This window comes from Euprymna scolopes, chromosome 41, assembly GCF_053919585.1.
Source record: "Euprymna scolopes isolate OS-2025 chromosome 41, ASM5391958v1, whole genome shotgun sequence".
NCBI lineage: Eukaryota > Metazoa > Mollusca > Cephalopoda > Sepiida > Sepiolidae > Euprymna > Euprymna scolopes.
In genome coordinates this window covers 26,376,373-26,396,677 of record NC_136522.1, presented here as the reverse complement: position 1 = coordinate 26,396,677, position 20,305 = coordinate 26,376,373, and the positions used below count along the sequence as shown (strand labels likewise).

The window sequence follows — 20,305 nt, the reverse complement described above, 5'->3', positions numbered from 1 at the left end:
TCTCTCCACACCATTGGTACAGCAAACTTCAACTTCAGCTTACCGTTGGTCCAACCGCGGAGACTTTCTACACAGGTTTTGCACACCATATGTGGGGCCCAAGACTTGTCTTGGTCACCAAGTATCATATCGAAGTATGCTTTGTACGCCCTCTTGACAAAGTCTGTAATATTCCTCTTTTGTTGTGCCATCATATACTGTCCACAGATGTAACAAAAGACATCCGGTTCATATCTGCAACATCTTCTAGAAGAACTCATTTTCTCTCTGAAACTCATTTTCAACTGTGGAATTAAAAAGAAAATTCTTAATTACTGTTTAATTTATACTGCAACTATATTTATGGAACATGTTATTAAGTAATTACAGTATATAATTATATAAAAATTCTCCCTATATAAATAATTATATAAAAATTCTCCCTGAAATACTTCAATATATACATAATCATTATAATGATTCAATAATATCAGAAAATTATTATTTACTGCTTCTTTATTGAAGTATTTCAGGGAGAATTTTAGCAGTTTAGGCTTATTTGGGGCTATCAGTATCTTCTAAACTAGAGCCAATCTGGCAAAACCAATGTTATATTCGTAATCAGCGACCTTCAAAACCCCAGAAAACACTCCTAGATGGTCTGCCAAAGAAAAAAAATAAAAATTTGTTGACCAGTGTTATAAATGAAAAATAATGCCTTGAGGATTGAACTTTGGTATAGTGGATACGTGATAAAATTCAGTTGTAATTGACACTCTTCTGTGAGTTGAAGCTTCAATCCTCAGTAAAGATTATAAATAGATTGCATTTTGTTTTTGTTCTTAATCAAATATAGTGTTAACAATTGTAATAACAAAATATTCAATCTATTCATAGTCCTTTTCAGACTTATGTAATTTTGGAAGGGAAGGGTGTTTATAACTCAACTACATCACCTCTTTTAAATTGTTTTTTCAAAAGTCAGACTTTTTCGTGGCACCAAAGTGCAAAGTTTACAGTTAAATTATGTAATTCCAGCACAAGAATATATATATCTGAAGGCATTTTCCAAGTTAATATAGTCGAAAAAGGAGGTAAAAATGATTTAGCATTGATAATTTGTAGTATGTGTATTATTCACATTACTATTCTCATCATAGTCGATATTTTAATAATATTTCGGCTGATGTAATCTCCGACCTTCTTTTTCTAACAGGAATTTGCCCAGAAGGTACGTTTATCAAGGATAAAAATTGTATGCCATGCGCAAATAATACCTACCAACCAGCAATGAGTCAATACAGTTGTGAAGAATGTCCGAACAATACATACACATATCGTGAAGGAACTATCAAAAAAAGTGATTGCCAATGTGAGTATTTTTACCTTCGATTTTTTCTATCGTTTTCTTCTACTGAAGAGCAAATCGTATTTTACCTTCTACTAAGGTTATGTTTTCGGTCAAGTCGAATATTAACCACATAATTCTCACAGTCTATAAATTATTACAACGTATTTTCGCAATTTTCTCTAATTAGACACAAAAAAATCACCATTCAGCAATTACACATTGAAATAAACATTGAACCAGAGATCTGTCAAATTTTTACCACAACTATATTATCTCTGATATACGTAAACATTTTGTGAGGATTTCCTGGTATATTACTTGTAGTGATCGGATTATTGCACTCAAGATGAGAACAATATCCAATCAATACAAGTAATCTAAACAATCATTCCTCATCTAAAAAATTAAGAACTTTGATTTCCTGGTATGTCTTTCTATTTTTTGTTTGCAATTTTTTTCACCTTATTTATTAGTTTTTTTATTATTTTTATTTTTTAAAATCTACTGTTCAAATTATTTAGCTTTTAATTCTATCAATTTAAGGATTCTTACAAAATGAAGAACACATACAGTGAATGGCACGTACAGGTGTGCAATAGTTATATTTATTGAACTTCATAATCGTTATTTTAATGATTAATGCTATAATGTTCTTGACTACCAATATGTTTTAAGACACTAATAAAATTATGCTGTTTTTTTCTTTTTTGAGACACTAATGCTAATATATTCTTGAAGAGAATAATGCCAATATGTTAATTGTATAATAATGCTAAGATGTTCATTAAAACATGTTGCAGACATTAATATCAATATGTTCTTGTGGGTAGTAGTGTGAATCGTCTCTTGCAAAACTAATATCAATAATTCTTGAAGACACTAATGTCAATATATTCTTGCAGATGCAAAAGTTTTCTTGCAAACCTCAATATCAATATGCTTTTGAAGACACTAATGTCAATATATTCTTGCAGATGCAAAAGTTTTCTTGCAAACCTCAATATCAATATGCTTTTGAAGACACTAATGTCAATATATTCTTGCAGATGCAAAAGTTTTCTTGCAAACCTCAATATCAATATGCTTTTGAAGACACTAATGTCAATATATTCTTGCAGATGCAAAAGTTTTCTTGCAAACCTCAATATCAATATGCTTTTGAAGACACTAATGTCAATATATTCTTGCAGATGCAAAAGTTTTCTTGCAAACCTCAATATCAATATGCTTTTGAAGACACTAATGCCAATAAGCTCTTGCATGTCCCAATGTCTTCTTGCAAACACTAATATCGATATGTTCTTGAACACACTTTTGCTAATATGTTCTTGAAATAATATGTTCTTAAAAATACTAAGAGCAATATGTTCTTGAACACACTTTTGCTAATATGTTCTTGAAATAATATGTTCTTAAAAATACTAAGAGCAATATGTTCTTGAACACACTAATGCTAATATGTTCTTGTAGATAATAGTGCCAATATGATCTTGCAAACACTAATCCCAATATATTCTTGAATACACTAATCCAATATGTTCTAAAGACACTAATGCCAATATATTCTTGGAAATTATAATACTATTATGTTCTTTACAACATTAATATCAACATGTTATTGTAGACACTAATAACGACATGTTCTTCAGGCAATATTACCAATGCACTCTTGCAAGCACTAATATCAATGTGTTCTTGGACACATTAATACTAATTTGTTCTTGCTATGTGGCAATATTTTCTTACAAATACTAATACCAATACTAGAATACACTAATGCCAATATGTTCTTTCGGGCAATAATTACAATTCTTATGGCAATAATGCTAATTTTTTATAAGAACTTCTACTGCCAGTATTTTCCTAAGATACGAATTCCAATATATTAGTTCAAAAACGAATATCAATATATTCTTATAGACACCGATGTCAAAATGCAATAATGCTGGTTATAATGCTAATATCTTTTTGCAGACACTAATGCCAATATGTTCTTTTAGACACTAAAATCAATCTGTTATTACGAACACTTGTGTCAATATGTTATTTCTGGCAATAATGCCAATATATTCTTGAAAACACAAATACTAATCTTCTCTTTCAGAAAATAATGCTAATATGCTTTTGTGTTTTATAAATGATAAACAAAATTACCTGGGAATCAACAGCTTAGGTCCATTATTCAATAATTAATAAATAGTACTCTAATGAATCTGAACAACATGTGGAAATTAGTGAAAACGAGCAAGAGGATAATCCATATCACCTGCCAAAAATGAAACATTTCCTACCAAGATGCAAGAAAAAAATAAAAAAAATATAATTTAACGGTATTTATTTGAAAAACAAACAAATAATAAACAAATAGTAAACTTCACACAATCAAATTGGGCCAAGGAAAAACTATGTATATAAAAACTATTATAAATATTTTTGCAACAACCTATTGTGTTTATCTTCACAACTGATACAATGTTGGCTTGTCGAGTAAATGTGGTATATTTCTAAGGAAGCATTCCAAATCGAATTGATATATGTTCTTATATTTTACAGTGTTATGTGACGCCGGATATGAAGGGCAAGAAAATTGTACACTTTGTAAAGTTGATTACTTCAAACCAACATTTGGTGCCAAAGTGTGTTCTAAATGTCCAACTCATTTCCTTGCCAGCGCAGATAGAACAGTTTGCAATGTATGTAAGTATTATGTAATTGATTTCATACTAATAAAACTGTGCAGATAATATATAGAATTATTATGATTAAATCTATGCATAAGCAGTTAAATCTGAACAAAGGATGACACGATTTTTGGTGAATAAAAAATAAGGTCCTGATGAGATGCCATATCGCTCTTCCAACCATCATTGATTGATTAGAATTGGATATTATTTTTGAAGTCATCTATATTAGATAAGTATGAACAAAGCATTGAAATGTGATGAAACGATGTAAAGAAACTTTCTATAAAGTTCAGACTCTGGACAAAAAGTGACCGATCGTGGTCTAAGATCCACATGATTGGTATTATCTAATTAGTGGTGGACAGTTTCTCGGAATAGCCGGACATATTAAAATCTGAAAGAAAAACATGAAAATAACCATTAGTTTTTTTTTTTTTTAATTAATTGCTTATGCAGTTCGGGTCGTTAACTGTATTGTGTCAGACAACATAACACAATTCACATCTAGTGAATTAAAACTATTTTAAGAATAGTTCCTACTTGGAAGCAACGATAGTGGATACTTTACATGGTAAAAAGGCACAAGTTTATTAACAAAACATGCTTGAACCAGATGAGCAAACGATATGCTGTTGCGAATAATACACCGTTAGTTTTAGAGATTACACTGCACATAGAGATATTAACATACATAATGATAACTGTAAAAAAATGTAATGAAAATATATGTAAAAAAATGTAATGAAAATATATGTAAAAAAAATGTAATGAAAATATATGTAAAAAAAATGTAATGAAAATATATGTAAAAAAAATGTAATGAAAATATATGTAAGAAAAATGTAATGAAAATATACGTAATAAAAACTCTAAACTTTTTATTTGCAGTGAATTGTCAAGCCGGCTATTACAACACAAGTGCATCTTTATGTCTCCCTTGTGAAAAAGGAAAATACAAGGATTCAGTGGGAAATACTAACTGTATGTTGCCCAAATTCAGCCTACACAACAACTTCAACAGGCAGTATAAGTGCTAATAATTGTACGGAAGGTAAAGAGAACCAATTAGACTAGTTTGTGTTATTCTTTCTTTCAATTGTTTTAATAATTGGGTTTTTATTTTTTCAAGTTACCTCCCCTTGGCTTGACAATTATTGATTGTTCTCTTATATGTTCAGTCTCGGAGAGAGACACACATTTTCAGCAGAGGTTATTATAGAAACTATTAGTTTAGCAAACTTAAGATAGACACGTCATTAAACTATGCTGATTTCCAATAATTAGTTAAGTAAATGGTTTAGTTAAAAATTCTGTGTGGCAGGATTGTAAGCTGAGAGAATATGCATGTTAGAGCTCAAGAAATAAGAAATATTCACACGTAGTTTGTTTGGGCATTTGGATTCTTTCATTACCAGCGCATGTGAATTTGATGCTGAATGTATTCCAAAAATTTTAAAAGAAATGCAGTAATAAACAATCTAGAAGATCAGGGGGTGAGGTGGGGGCTTTGTATCGTATATGTCCATTTTTATTTTCCTTTTTATCTTGAATTAAACAAATAAATAAAAATGGTTAAGAATTGGAGAACTAACATCTTGGAGTTAATATGAAGAATACAAAGTTTCTAATTTTAAGTATTAGTTTCGCCTTCTATAAAATGTTGCCTCGCAGATATATGAGTGTAAACTCATCTGAATGTCCCCAAAGCAAATTATATGTGCAGTGGTTCAGATATGACAAAATCAAATTGACCCCTTAGTTTTTATTAGATCACCAAAGTTTAGCAACGTTGAGCCCGACCAGTACCAGATGGGTGACCATTTGGAATACCAGGTAGTGTATGTAAAGAGGACGATGACACTTCCGGCAGCTCCTGCATTTTATCCGATAACAAACTTTCTTGACATTGTTTTGTCACTGGATCAGGCTGGTTTGGATGAGAGAGTGAGGCTAGCTATGTACAAATCAGTTTCGTCTTAAATAAACGCCCAGCATGTCACCCAATTATCCGTAGGACGAACTCTTGTTTTGTGGTTTTATTGGAAGGTGGGTAATTGGCCGGGATCATGTTTTTCACAAATGTCAGGGAGTTTCCCACTAAATCGATGATCAAACTGTGGCACACATGGATGTAGATGCCGCCCCACGTGAGGACATGTTGAATGTTTGCAATAGTTTTGAATGAACTATATCTGCTTGCTGTTGTGTTGCTTGAAGAAAGTTCAAGAAGTCACTGTCAATCAGGCACATTTCTTTCAAGATTTGCGGTAAAGTCTTTCAGCCTGTGGCCACTTCACTATCTTGCAATTAAATGGCTCCAAGTACGCATGACCATCAATGAGTCAGTGTTATGAAAAGAATTGTCTAAGTCGAATTTCCCGTCTCCGAGAGTAAATAAACACATTTTTGTCCATATCTATGTCTTAGCTACTAATCCAAGCCATTCACAATCCAGAATATCAAAGCAATCCATATCTAGATAGATATAAACATTAAGATGGATAGACAGATGTAATTTTTCATTCTTTTTTGCTATTTTCAATTTCAAATTTCATTTGTTTATTTGTTCTAGTGAACTGTCCACCTGGCTATAAATTTGATAATTCTATGAGTGCATGCATAGTCTGCCCTAAAGGAACCTACCAAGCAAACATAGCGGATTATCCATGCATCGCTTGTACGGGAATCTTTACAACATTTGGAACTGCTTCTACCAGTAAAACTGACTGCCTTATACGTAAGTATAGAAACTCCACAATTTATTTTAATTTTTATTTCAATTCTAATAAGCATGCTCCATGGAAATTATACAGTTTATTAAAAACATGTGGTAAAGCGATAATGATGTACCCTATGAATTATTTGAATCCGGTGATTCGAATGGAAGTAAGAGAACTAGTAACTGGCAGAGATATATCTTTTCCAACTTCCTCTATGATATTAACATATATCATAGCGGGAGAAACTGCCGATCGGATTAAATATAAAAATCGATAAATCTGAATGAAAATATTTTTTTGTTTTTAAAAAATGCGATTGGTGTCCAATGTTCTTTCGCTACGTTTTTGTTTTTTTCTTTTTTGAATTTTGTCGTTCTATTCTGTAAAAGGCGATAACAAAAATCACATGTTGTGTTTAACGCACAACAAAACTAAACATTTGAAATAAATGTTGTCAAAACTGCTTTTTATGCCAACACGAATTCCCCAGACTTTTAGTTACTCCTGAATATAAATTCCAACAAATATGTTTTCATCTGCCATGTCGGAGAAAAAGCATCACACAAACCATGTTAACATGGACCGATTGAAATACAAAAGGTTTGGAAATGGAAAAACAGAAATGATAAAATACACATTTAATCAGGATCAATTACTTAAAAAACATCTTAATAAATAATAAAAGAAACTCAATAAAATCAACGCAACGGAAATTATGATAAGAAAAATAATACAAAAATAATACAAACTAAATCTGGAAGACTAGTTCACTTGTAAGAAATGTTTGCATTATGGACTCTCCTATTGATTTCAGTGTATGAGCGTGTCAAAAAAATTTTTTTTCAGTTTTGGTGTTTGTCTTTCATCGGACTTGAGCCCCGCCAGTGACTTGCATATATGACCACAAGCAATGCACGAAAATGTATTAATGAGGTGAAACTTGGTTTTGCACTCAATTCTTTTCTCTTGATTCTCTGAGTTTTTGTACTCTTCCTAATTCAAAAACATTTAAGTCTCCATTGTGTCCTGTCTGAAGCAGTTTTATTGTGAGATGTTAGTTGTTGTCAGATTTTGCTTGAGCTTATCCTTGTAGCTCAGAAGTGGGCGGCCAACATGCTTTTTACCTGTTGGAATTTGTGTAAATACTAGATTTCTAAGTTCAAAATGGTCTAATGTAAGTTAATAATAAGGTAATTTCAATTCTCTTTCAATTTTCGGATTAAGTATTCATGCCAAAATGCATTTTATTTTATTTTGGTTGATTGATAGTTGCTCCTACTTCTGATGAGTTAAGGGCAAAATAGATTCATTGTTTGATATAATAATTAAATAAATAATTTTGTGATATTAAATTAAAGGAATAAATTGTAAGATAATCAACATCATGGGATTTGAAATATAAACTTTTGTCATTTGTTTGTTATATGCTCTGTAAATATATTGAGCTTCTTAAATTAAGGATTTGTATATATGAAAATAAAATATAATTGAAAATATATTTCCACAGAATATATATATATATATATATATATATATATATATATATATATATATATATATACGAGAACACAGTTAATAAAACATGTAAAAAAACACTTTGAAATGAGTTAAAAACATATTTAATCTGAAAAGGAAACACTAGATAAGTGGATAGTCCTTAATCCACGGAGTTTCGAGGAAATACTTTCTTTCTCATCAGAGGGTAGGAATTAGCAAAATGCGGGATCGGATTTTGCATGCAAAAGTATTTTATGAAACAACAAGTAAGCCAAAGATAACAAAAAAAAGTGAAGCAGAGGGAATATGGTGAAAAAAAAGGTGATTAAACATGAATGAATAGTCTGGTGGAAGATAAATAATCCAGTGACGGTAAAATCCAAATATATAACTTCAAGAAAGTTAATTGAATTTCCATTTGCATTTTTATTTTATATATATATATATATATATATATATATATATATATATATATATATATATATATATCACTAGTAGCACTACTAAACCCATCTATTTATGGTACGTTGATAATACACTTTATATTATCTGACAATGATGAACAAATACAAACACTTATGAACCTTTTCCAAAATAAGTCTATACTCAAATTCACTGTAGAAGCAAACGTTATTAACAAAAATCTATTCTTAGATGTCCTCAAAGACACCTAACAACACATTCAACACTTTCAATTACAAAAACTTTAATTCTTGTTTTTTTTTTCAAGAGCAAATATTCTCACCGTTACAAAATACCTATTGTTAAAAACCTATTAAACCCTGCAAAACTAATCTCTTATCCTTATCAATAATGGATTCATTAACTATATTGTTGACTAGCAGGAAGAGTAGACGGTACCCGGGATTGAATTAGGATCAATGAATCTTCCACACTTTCAATATTTTTATTGTCATGGAAATCTGTGAAATTGCCTATTTTAATCAAAAATATTGATAGCCTGCTCTATTCAAGGACCCACCACAGTGTACCTAGTCCACAGTACATTATAATCTGCATTGCATTGTAGTCTACATTGCATTGTAGAAAACCTACTGTATCAAATTATTTCATACAATGGCTTGCATTAAATACAAAAGTTAAGTATCATCGTTCAATTGTGCTCTAAACAGAAACATCCATTTCAAACGTGCCCCTGTCTTATCAAAGAACTTACTGTTGATTTTATGCGCCAAGCCATTTTGCTTCTGCGTTGATAAAACTTCTCAAATCCACTTGTGGTGTGAAATTGGTCAAAATCGGACTGGTTTTTCTTCAATCGGATCTTTTCAATAATCGAATTTTGATACTTATCGAGGCCATTCCGAAACACAACCTATGTAAGATCAGTCCCAGACATATAAAGTACATTTGTGTGAAATTAAAAAAAATCAGCCCAGATGTTTCGGAATTCATAGGAAACGAACTCACAAACACACAAATAAAGTACCTTTTTATACATAAGTAGAGAAGTAGAGATGAACTAATAAAATCAATGCTTCAGAAATTAAAACTACTACCATAAATAGTAATATCACGGAGCATCACATCCCCAATTCTATGAACATATTTTACTGCAATAAAATGCAACTAAACCTTTAAGTAAAAAGAAAAAAGCTGTAAAATATGTCATACAATATGACAATTACAATAAAATTAGATTCATTATTTATTATCAGAAATTTAACGCCTAAAACTTTGTAGTAAAAATCAATGCCTTCTCAACCATAAAATCATTAGAATAAACCAACATTATCAATAAGTTTGAATGCCTTTTGGAAAAGTATATCTTGAAACAGATAGTTACGTTGGTTATACAACAATTACTCTACTTTGCCACCTTACCATGCATAATGTAGATTCAAGTGCAATTTTTCTACAAACAAAAACATAACTACCCCCTTTGATGTAAGACAAATCTTTATCTATAAAAACAAAAATAATACATCATGAAACAATTTTTTAAAAAGCTAACAATACTTGAAGTCATCTACATAAAAAATCTAAAAACCTACAATTAATACAGTTGCATTTCAAACAAGTCACATTATTCTAAAATGCCTATCGTAGCCCCTCCACCCCCTCTCCTTCTGTGTGACCAATTTACTCACCCCCAGGATGTGGCTCGCTACTGGCCTCAAAAACACCTTGGCTTGTGGATATTGAACATATTTACTAATTCTTTCTTCACTCTTCACACTCTTTAGCCCTAAATAAATTTAAGAAATGTATAATTTAACAGAAGTTCTCTGTTATCTTTAATAACGTTTGTTTAAATGAAAAAAATGCTACACACAATATATATACAAGTAAAAAATGCTACACAATATATATATATATATATATATATATATATATATATATATATATATATATATATATATATATATTATGTTTAAAGAAAAAATAGAAAAAACCGAATGAAATTATTAAAAAATCAACGTTTCGTCCTTGTTTCAGAGGACATCTTCAGGATAATTGAAATAAAAATGTGATAAAAGAAAAAGTCATAGATCGTGCGAAAAAAGACAGTTTTTTAAAATCCAACCCATGTCGGGAAAGGACGAATATGTGTGCGTATGGGAAGGTTGTTTGATGTCTATATATATACACCTTTAAAATGCATTAAAATAAATATGTACATTTTTTTTTTCTTCTGCGAAACTACTCATTTTCCTGAAACATTCAAAGAAAAACGGCTAGCCAGGATCCACCCTGATACCTTGCTGATATATATTATATATATATAAGTAGTAGTACTATTTTATGTATTCACATAAAATCTTATAAGAAGATATATAGGTACCTTCAACGCGCGCCACAGATGTAACCCCCTTATACGTAACACGATGTAACTGTAATTTAATTTTATATCATCATCCTAACTTTTGTATCATTTAAAAGAAAAAGCTCCAAATAAAGTGCTAATATTGTTTTTAAAAATATTTTACAGCATATGAAAATAATGAAAATGCAAGATTAAAATCATGTTTACATTATCGACGCTTAAAAATCACGTTCCTATGAAGTGATCATTGTGAATTCTCTTCCTCATCAGTCTTCCATTTTGTAAACTGGAGAACGAGATTGACCATAGTGTAACGGATAATAGTGTAATGTATCAATCAGTTTCAAATAAAAATCTTTTTGTAGGTTTAATGTTCAATCCCTACTATAAGCGATAATAAAAAAGAACAACATCAACATTACTTAATATTTCTACTTGGTCATGGCAGATGGAACGAGAACAATCTAGCCCTATGGATTAAACAAAAGATTCAGTTTGAAATTCTATATAGGTTCTCTCGATTTCGGCATAATGATTCACAAGTATGGAAAGATACATTGAGAGTTACATCGACAGAAACGTTGTAAAAACAACAACCAAAATGAGAATAATAGTCCAAATAACACATACAAATTATCGATCGTTATCTACAAAATTTGGAAACGGATCATTTACTTTGAGTGGTCTAGGGTTACAATCAGGATTCGGTCCTGGGGTTCAGAAAGGAGTAAGTCACTCGCTCGACAATAGCATGTTTCTACCCTCTTCTTTTCCAATCGATCACACCTGGCCTCTCGCCACCAATGTCACACCACACAATCTGAACGTCAGCAACACAAAATCCTTTTCAAGAGAAGATGTTCAGGATTCTTTTCTTTTTGCAACTTCCAGGGAATTTTTCCCAGCTTTTATATCCTCCTATCTAGAAAAAAAAAAGGAAGAGACAGGAAAAAAAATTGCTTCTCCCACCATGCCCTGCCTTCCCAAGATGCCCTTAGTGTATATAAATGAGTTAACCATCCTTTCCTTCTTCTTTCCCAAAGAGCGATGCAGATACGTTCGGTACGTTTTTTTTTCTAACCATATACCCCACACGCCCCCCTGATATTCGAGATCAATAAGACACTTCATAATCCTTCATCCAATCAGGCCTCCTCCTCTCACGTTGAGACCTCTGGGGGACAACTTCTTGGGGGTTGACATTTTCAGGTTAACTACAGACATTCTCGTCCAGTTGTAAAGAACCACAATGTGGGGCTAAGTCGAATTGGTGTGCATCGTTTGCTCCTTGGTGGATCTCGATTTCCTCCTCTTCACTGCCATCACTGCGCACCGGCGCACCGGCAGGGTCACATGATGCAGGTCTAGGATATACCGGGGAATGCCATTCACCATCATGTTCTTCTTCGACTGCATTCCCGTTATGACCTCCTCCCTCATCGAGTGGTACATTTTGCATTGGGGAGCTTCAACCACACCTCCTCACCCACTTTAATGGTAGCTTCTTCACCCTCAATTCCTACCGTTTTGTTGCACGGATGCCGCCACTTATATGCAAAGATGGCTCTATGAGGCACAGTTGTCTCATCTTGTCTGGTTTTCGGTGAGATGTTGTACCAAAACACGGCCTCCATGGGTGAAATGTTGCTTTTTTTCTGCAGCAGCCTTGATGGTGTGATGATTCCTCTCCACTATTCCATTGCCACTCGGGCGATATGATGCCCTAAAAAATTGTCTTACTCCCCACTTATCACACATCTCTTTAAAGACTTCTGATCGAAAAGCAAGGCCATTATCCATTAACAGTTCCTTAACCGGCCCTCTCTCCAAAAATATTTCTTTGATGACCCCTCCATTCGTCCATGCAGCTTCTGCCCGGATCTCTCTCCATATGGCAAACTTCCCCGGTCCACAGTCAACCATCGACAAATACAGCTTATGGCGATAATGGGTCACATCAATGGCCAATCGCTTCCAGTCCGCCGCAATGTGTAACTCTTCTGCTTCGTGCCTGGACGGTCCGGGGTCTATCGATTGGCACCCCTGACAGTGCTCCACTACCTCACTGACCTAATTTTCAGTGGTTTCCGGGTGAACCTCTCTTGCCAGGAATAACGTCGGTTCTCGACCAAAGTGGTTCATTTCATATAACTTTTAAACTTCCTCCCCTGCACAGCATACCGAGGAAACCTTTCCCTTTTGCAGCCAGGCCTTCTTTACCCGCATCATCGAATCCACCTTGTTCTTTTCTGATGGGACCAGCACTACAAATACCCTCAACTGGAATTCTGCTATCAAATCTGCGAGTGCTCCGAGCCTGTGCTTGATCAGCATTTCTGCAGCACCTCTTCACCTAACTGCCGACCTGATCCATCAAACTACCGTTGCCGAATCGGATTTTATTTCAATTGTTTTCAATCCCCACTTCAGCACCAGATTGATTCCTTTCATAGCGGCCTCCAGTTCGGCTACGTTGATATGGGAATAGTCGTTTTTCTTTCTTAGACATGCCACATCTTTCACAGTTACACCTCCCATTTCTAATATGACGCCCAATGCCAGACTGCTGGCATCGCACCAAATCACCCCCGCATCTCCGCTGCTGATGTACCATTTCCCCTTTACTGGGTCTTATTTCCTCACTCTCACGATAATTTCTTGTAGCATGTTCATGACCTCCTTCATCACACGGCCCTCCCAGCCATCAGTGCCCGTTTGTCGTTTAATAAAGCTGCACGCTATCCTGAGCAAGCTGGCGATTGGATAGTGTCCCACCAGTCTCCCGCAAACTGGGAAGAGTTCTTGTTTTGTCAGGTCGGTTCCGATTTCGGGTATTGCATTCCCTCGTCTTAAGACAAGACTTCCTTTGCCATCTCAGCATAGTTTCAACCCCAGCGCCACTCCTCAATCCAGGGACTCTGCCGGTTTTGCAGTCAACCCATACCTTGCGACATGGCCTTTCACTTTCTCTACTGTCACCTCTGCTTCCTCCACGAGAATGTCGTCAATGTACGAACTAGTGGCCTTGTCCACTGTACAGTCTTTACTCAGCACCATCTTCAGCACGGCAGTCATAATTTGGGGGGGAGGGATGAGCTCAGCCCAAAGCCTAACCTCGTCAGGCAATACATCTTCCCCTTGTACCGGACCAATTGATGTTGCCAGAGTTTTTCATCTACGTGGATCTGGAGATAAGCCGACTTCAGGCCGACAATCAGTAGTCCACTCCATCCTCCTCTATTTCCTCATAACCTCTTTGCATGCGTCAACCCCCTTTCCAGTGTGATAGGCTATGTATCTGTTTAATTCTCTGAAATGCAGTACCGGTCTCTTTGTTCTTTGTGGGTTGAACAACCGCCAGTAATGGTAGCAGCCCTTTTTCTTCCCCTGTCCACAGTTTCAGAATTCCCTCCTCTATCCACCTCTTCACTTCTTCCTCGAATCCTTTTCTTATTTCTCCTCGCAGTCTTCTCTTGTAGTAGCTTACTTTTATTTGTAGTTCCGGAGGCCCGGAGATCCATTTCCATTCCACTGCCCACCTCTAACCATCAAACCTCGCCAGGAAATCCTCGTCCTCGATACAGCAAGTCTCCGGTTTTTGTATTCTGATATTTCTATCACCTTCCACTCTTGCCATTCCTACTGTGCCGAGGTGGCCGAAAGTTACTTGACCCCCTCTCAACATAGCACCCCCCCCAATTGGCTGATCGCACTTACACCTAAAACCACATCAACATAACTAACCAGACGATCCAACACCAGGGCTCATAGTCCAATAGGCACACCTTGAACCAGTACTTCCGCTGTTGTCTCTCCTAGACATTTCACCTCCCTGCCATCCACAGTCTTAATACTCCTGGCTCCACTCCATGATCTAGCAACATTCTTCGCTACCAACGTCGTGGTGCAGCCTGTGTCAATAAGGGTCATGGCTCTCTTCCCATTGACTACTGCCGGTAACCGAGGAAACGTTTCATTGTGTGCCATTTCCATATGGAAGGGGGAACCACTGGCGCAATGGCTCCCATTCACTTGTTTCCCTGGTCCCGTGAAGCAACGCAATAGCGGCTAATGTGCCCCACTCGTCCACATCGCCCTTCGTATATATAAATGAGCTAGCCATCCTTTCCTTCTTCTTTCCCGAAGAGCGATGCAGATACGCCCGGTACGTTTTATTTTTTCCAACCATATACACCACAAGTGGGGTCGCTTATAAAAGAGGTATAAGGTTAATGAGACCCAAAAAGTCTCATGTGCTCAATAAAATATCGCTGTCCAACACATTTTTATATAGCTAACGTAATTCTATTGTAATTTATAAAGCTTATTTTATTTATTTATTTATTTTTTAATAAATGTTTTTTATTTCTGTTCTGTTTTTAGCAAATTGTCCGGCTGGTAAAGAGCCATCAGCAGACTATCTGTCGTGTAAAAACTGCAGTATTGGTTATTACAAAACTGAAACGAACAGCATTATATGAACAACTGTTTCTTATCTTGGTTCTGAAATGACACTGAACAAAGAACAAAATCACAATTACTTAAAACTCCTACCCGGTCATGGCTGATGGAACGAAAACAATCTATTCCCATGGATTAAATAAAAGATCCAGTTTAAAATTCTCTATAATTTCTCTCGATTTCGCTATAAAAATTCACAAGTATAAAAAGATGCATTGGAAGTTACATCAGCAGAAACGTTGTGACAATAACGAGCAAAATGAGAATAGTAATCCAAATTATGCAAAGAAATTATCAAACATTATCTACAAAAATTGGAAACGGATTATTTACTTTGAGTGGGTTCCTTAGTAAAAGACCTATAATGTTAATGAGACCCAAATATTCTTGTGTAACTGATACATTTTTATGTTGTATTTTATAAAGTTTATTTTATTTCTCTCCTTTTTTTAGCAAATTGTCCGGCTGGTAAAGAGCCATCAGCAGACTATCTTTCGTGTAAAGACTGCAATATTGGTTATTACAAAACTGAAACGAACAGCATTATATGCATCAAATGTCCAGTTAATAGAACGACTTTGGGAACAGGATCAACAGATGTATCCCAGTGTTCAAAGGAAACAGGTTAGTAGATTAATATGGTTGTACCAAATATTGTTTACGTGAATCAAGCGTAACTTTTAATGGGGAATTTAATGGTATGCATACAAATTTAAACTTCTAATATAAACAGAAATCTCAGATTCTCGAATTTAATTTGCAATAGAATTGCATAAGATAAATCTATATTTGATTCTGTCTAACTACTTTGTCTTTTCTCCAGCACGTTCTTTATAATACAAAAATATCTTTCACTTTACTTTACTTCAAATATATTTATTCCAGTTATGAAGGTTGTTACAAGAGACAGTTTTCAGTACTGATATAAAAAAAAAACTATCTCCATATATAACATTAATAAAAAAATATCTATATTAGTTTATTATTTTTGCTAGCAGATAAACAGTTACATATGTTTACAAAAAACATTATCTGTTTATTTTTACAATTAATTGCATACCATAATTCATCTCTCTGTTGCATATATTAACGGTGTGAGACTCAAAGAAAGAAGCCCTGGCATGGACGTGCGTTAAATGCAGAGATGCATCATTAAATTCCTAGCAAATGTGCAATCTCAAGAACGAAGTATGCCAAACGAAATAAAGCAAGACTAAATCTACTTTCGTGGGAAAACTAATCAACGACTATGAATCCATCTAACATGCCATAATTATCGTGCAATATTTTTTACTAATGTGATACGCAATTCCGGGATGTATCCCAATTTGAATTCTCGTTTAGAATGCATCAACAGAACTTGGGAGTGATGGTCGGAAGCGTACTGTAACAATTTGCATTGTATTGTTGCGTTTTGCTTTGTGTTGGTGACATATATAAATATTTTGAATCATTTATCACTGATCACGAATCTATCTAACGTGCCATAATTATCGTGGATCTTATGTTCGGTGTCCTATTTATTACTAATGTGATATGCGATTCCGGGATATATCCTAATTTGAATTCTCGCTTGGAATGCATCACCACAACATGAGAGTGATCGTACGGTACACGTAACAATTTGCATTGAAATATTGATGCGTTTTTCTTTGTGTTGGTAGCATATCCAAATGTTTCAAATTATCTATTCAGTGTGTTGTGTATCGGATTTGAAATAGAGGTAATATATTAATTTAGGAGTAAATGTTGAAAATCGTAGCTAGATATGGATGCAAGAAAAAATCCTGTATGGGCATTAAAAATGGTTGTATGTCTAAAATCCAGTTAGTGTTTCTCATGTAACTAAAGAAAAATACGCTTGAAATGTGTCAACGTTGTGCTGATTAAACGAAATCACACAACATCAGGTCAAATTCAGTCGCATCTTGTTTTGATTTGATTTCATATAGATATTTTTTATTTTAAAATTATACAAAAAATGTTTTTAATTTGTTTTTGATGTAGTTGTTATGGTAAAATAAACATGTCATCTTCATAAACGTTAGTTTATTTTGACAAATGGAAGCCCAAGGAGCATCTGTTGTAATTTTCTAAGCCTTAGCTAGAATGGCACAGGGTCAGCATATGATGTTCAGTATAGCTTTAATGGTTTTCGTTCAATTGCTGATTTATTAGCTGATGTAACTGAACAGATTTGTCAATTCATTATTCTCATGTATAACTCTGATTTTGGAAAGAAGTCGACCATGAAACTTTTGGGATTTTCTCATCAAATCTTTCTTGGAGTTTATGTAATAGATCCATTGTGCTTTCTGCTTCTTGTAAAATAAGTTTTCTTTATTGCTTTTGTAGGGAAACGTGCGACTTACCTAATTAGCACGTGTGCATTATTCAATGGGTCGGTCGTGGAATGAAATGAACGAAGAAGAAAAGAAATAAGTTGAATTAGCAGAAGTACGTTGGGAGTTGAGAGAAGGTGCGTTACGTGTACAGAAGTTGGAAGTTTGGACAAAAGTGTTAACCTTACCCAGGAAATTATTGGTGTGACAGGCGGAAGAAATAAAACTCAAGTTATAGCTTTAAACATTTTCTCCAAACTGAAGCCATTCTCTATCTCTTCTATCAGACCATGAATGGTGTATTGTTCTCCTATTTGGATTGGTGAATCTGTCTCATATGATGATTCTTGATAAAGTGCAGAAACATTTGATTTGATCCCATCGTTTCTTCTTCACTGCATCCTCACTCTCTTACAGACGTGATATTGCTAGTCTCAGTCTTTTCTATGAATACTATTATGCGCATGTGTTCTTCAGAATTGACTAATGTATTCCATCAACTCACTGTCTTGATACCCAGTGAACTGATACCTTATTACAGATTCACATTCCAGTAGTTCTCAAAGGCCTAGAATGTACGGTTTACCCAAGGTCCATAAACCCAACATTCCTTTGCGACCCATTTTATCTATGTTGGGTTCTGCACAACACGAACTTGGTAAATGGCTAGTTGACCTTCTTAAACCTGTGCTTTCTTTTTATTCGGTCCATTGTATCTCTGATTCTTTTCAATTCGTATCTCAGATACAAAAATTACCTTTATCTAAAAATACCGAGTTCTTGGCTTCCTTTGACATTAATAGTCTTTATACTAATATACCTTTGGATGAAACCATTGGTATTTGTGCTGACTATCTATACCGTGGCCCCTTAAAATCTCCACAATTTCCTGAACGAATTTTTGTTGAACTAATGGAACTTGCTACTAAATCAGTCTCCTTTAGTTTCAACAACATTATGTACCGTCAAATTGATGGGATATCAATGGGTAGCCCTCTTGGTCCTTCGTTAGCCAACATTTTCGTTGGATTTTTGGAAAACGAATTATTTTCCAAAATTATTAAGCCAGCATTCTACACACGCTACGTTGATGATACTTTTGCATGCTTTCCCTCTCGGAGCGAAGCTAAACAGTTTCTTCGTCTTCTTTGCAACCTGCATCCATCTTTACAATTTACTATGGAGGTTGAAGACTGTAGCTCTCTCCCATTCCTCGACGTTCGTGTTTCTAAAGTTGGTACTACGTTTGAGACCTCTGTTTATAGAAAACCTACATTTACAGGGCTCTATCTTAATTGGTTTTCTTTTGCCCCTCAGTCTAGAAAAATAAACCTCATTAGCGCTCTTACGCATCGTGCACTTATGATTTGTTCACCAAACCGTCTTGATACGGAACTTGGTGAAATTACAACTATTTTTCTTAATAATGGATATCCCATTAATATAATAAAATCTACTATTGAACGTAAAATTACTACATTTAATAGCGGTAAACATATTGGTCCATCACGTTGTCCCATTTATCTAAAATTACCATGGTTGGGTCCTGATGGCCTTCATATTGTTAAAAGGATTTCTTCTGCTACTCAACGATGTTTTCCAGCTACTATGCTTAGAGTAGTTTACACAACTCGAACCTTAGAGGGTCAGACGATAAGGCCTTAGGGAAAATTTTATTTCACCTGCCCATTTCTTGTTTTTTTTGGGTATTTAAATTAAATTATGTTTCCTCTGAAATTTCTCCTTCCATTCTGCTGTACCAAAAATTTACTTATATATATATATATATATATTGTATATTTACATTTTGTTTGTAAATGAATTCAAATGCTTATTTTTCAGAATCAAACGCCAACAGCCTAAGTACTGTCGACATTGTTATCAACCTTAAATACTCATTACCGGACTGTGAAAGCAAGAAAGCGTTTTATGAGGAACAAATAAAGACAATGATAAAAAAAGAGGATAGAAGAAATGTCAACGTCTTGGAATCTTTGTACTACAGATTGCGAAATTTCAGTTAATATAAATTGTGCAACGTCTGACAGGAAGAAACGATCAACCACGAATGGTGATGCAGCAATTCGCATTTTGAACGTAAAGTACGAAAAAATTTATTTGATTAAATTTCTCCTTTTTTAAATGCATTTATATAGACGATCCTGCAGTACATTGATATTAAATTCTAAAAAGACATTAGAATGTGTATTCATTCTCAAAAGTAGTGTTAAAATTATCATTTATGGGATCACTAGTACTGGAATGATTTAATAGTACTAGGGGTCAGATTTATCTCCCCTTAATATATTTGATTGTATCAAAATCAAGAGTTATCCGTCCTTAATTTAAACTGTAACCCAGCCTGGTCTGAAATGTACCACTTGGGTACTAACCTTAATTCTAAGTGGCTACACCTTTAACTCTGTCTGGTGGTGAACTCTTCAAGTATGACCAGAGTTTCACTGGACCCTGGAAAATAACGC

General features: G+C 34.3%; 1 protein-coding gene across 1 annotated transcript; it reads left to right on the top strand.

Moving 5' to 3' along the window:
- Positions 1–1,214: 1,214 nt before the first annotated feature.
- Positions 1,215–19,912, top strand: LOC145266709 (signal peptide, CUB and EGF-like domain-containing protein 2). Its single transcript, XM_080122632.1, has 6 exons — positions 1,215–1,351; positions 3,884–4,027; positions 4,903–5,065; positions 6,587–6,751; positions 15,934–16,104; positions 19,665–19,912. Exons 4-6 carry the CDS (start codon positions 6,622–6,624, stop codon positions 19,844–19,846), a joined length of 483 nt encoding a protein of 160 aa, XP_079978758.1. The 5' UTR covers positions 1,215–1,351; positions 3,884–4,027; positions 4,903–5,065; positions 6,587–6,621; the 3' UTR covers positions 19,847–19,912.
- The last annotated feature ends 393 nt before the right edge of the window (positions 19,913–20,305 follow it).

Coding starts and splice junctions, on each gene's coding strand:
- LOC145266709 (XM_080122632.1), top strand. CDS start 6,622: ATGAGTGCATGCATAGTCTGCCCTAAAGGAACCTACCAAGCAAACATA. Junction 6,752..15,933: donor TAAAACTGACTGCCTTATAC/GTAAGTATAGAA, acceptor TCCTTTTTTTAG/CAAATTGTCCGGCTGGTAAA. Junction 16,105..19,664: donor CCAGTGTTCAAAGGAAACAG/GTTAGTAGATTA, acceptor CTTATTTTTCAG/AATCAAACGCCAACAGCCTA.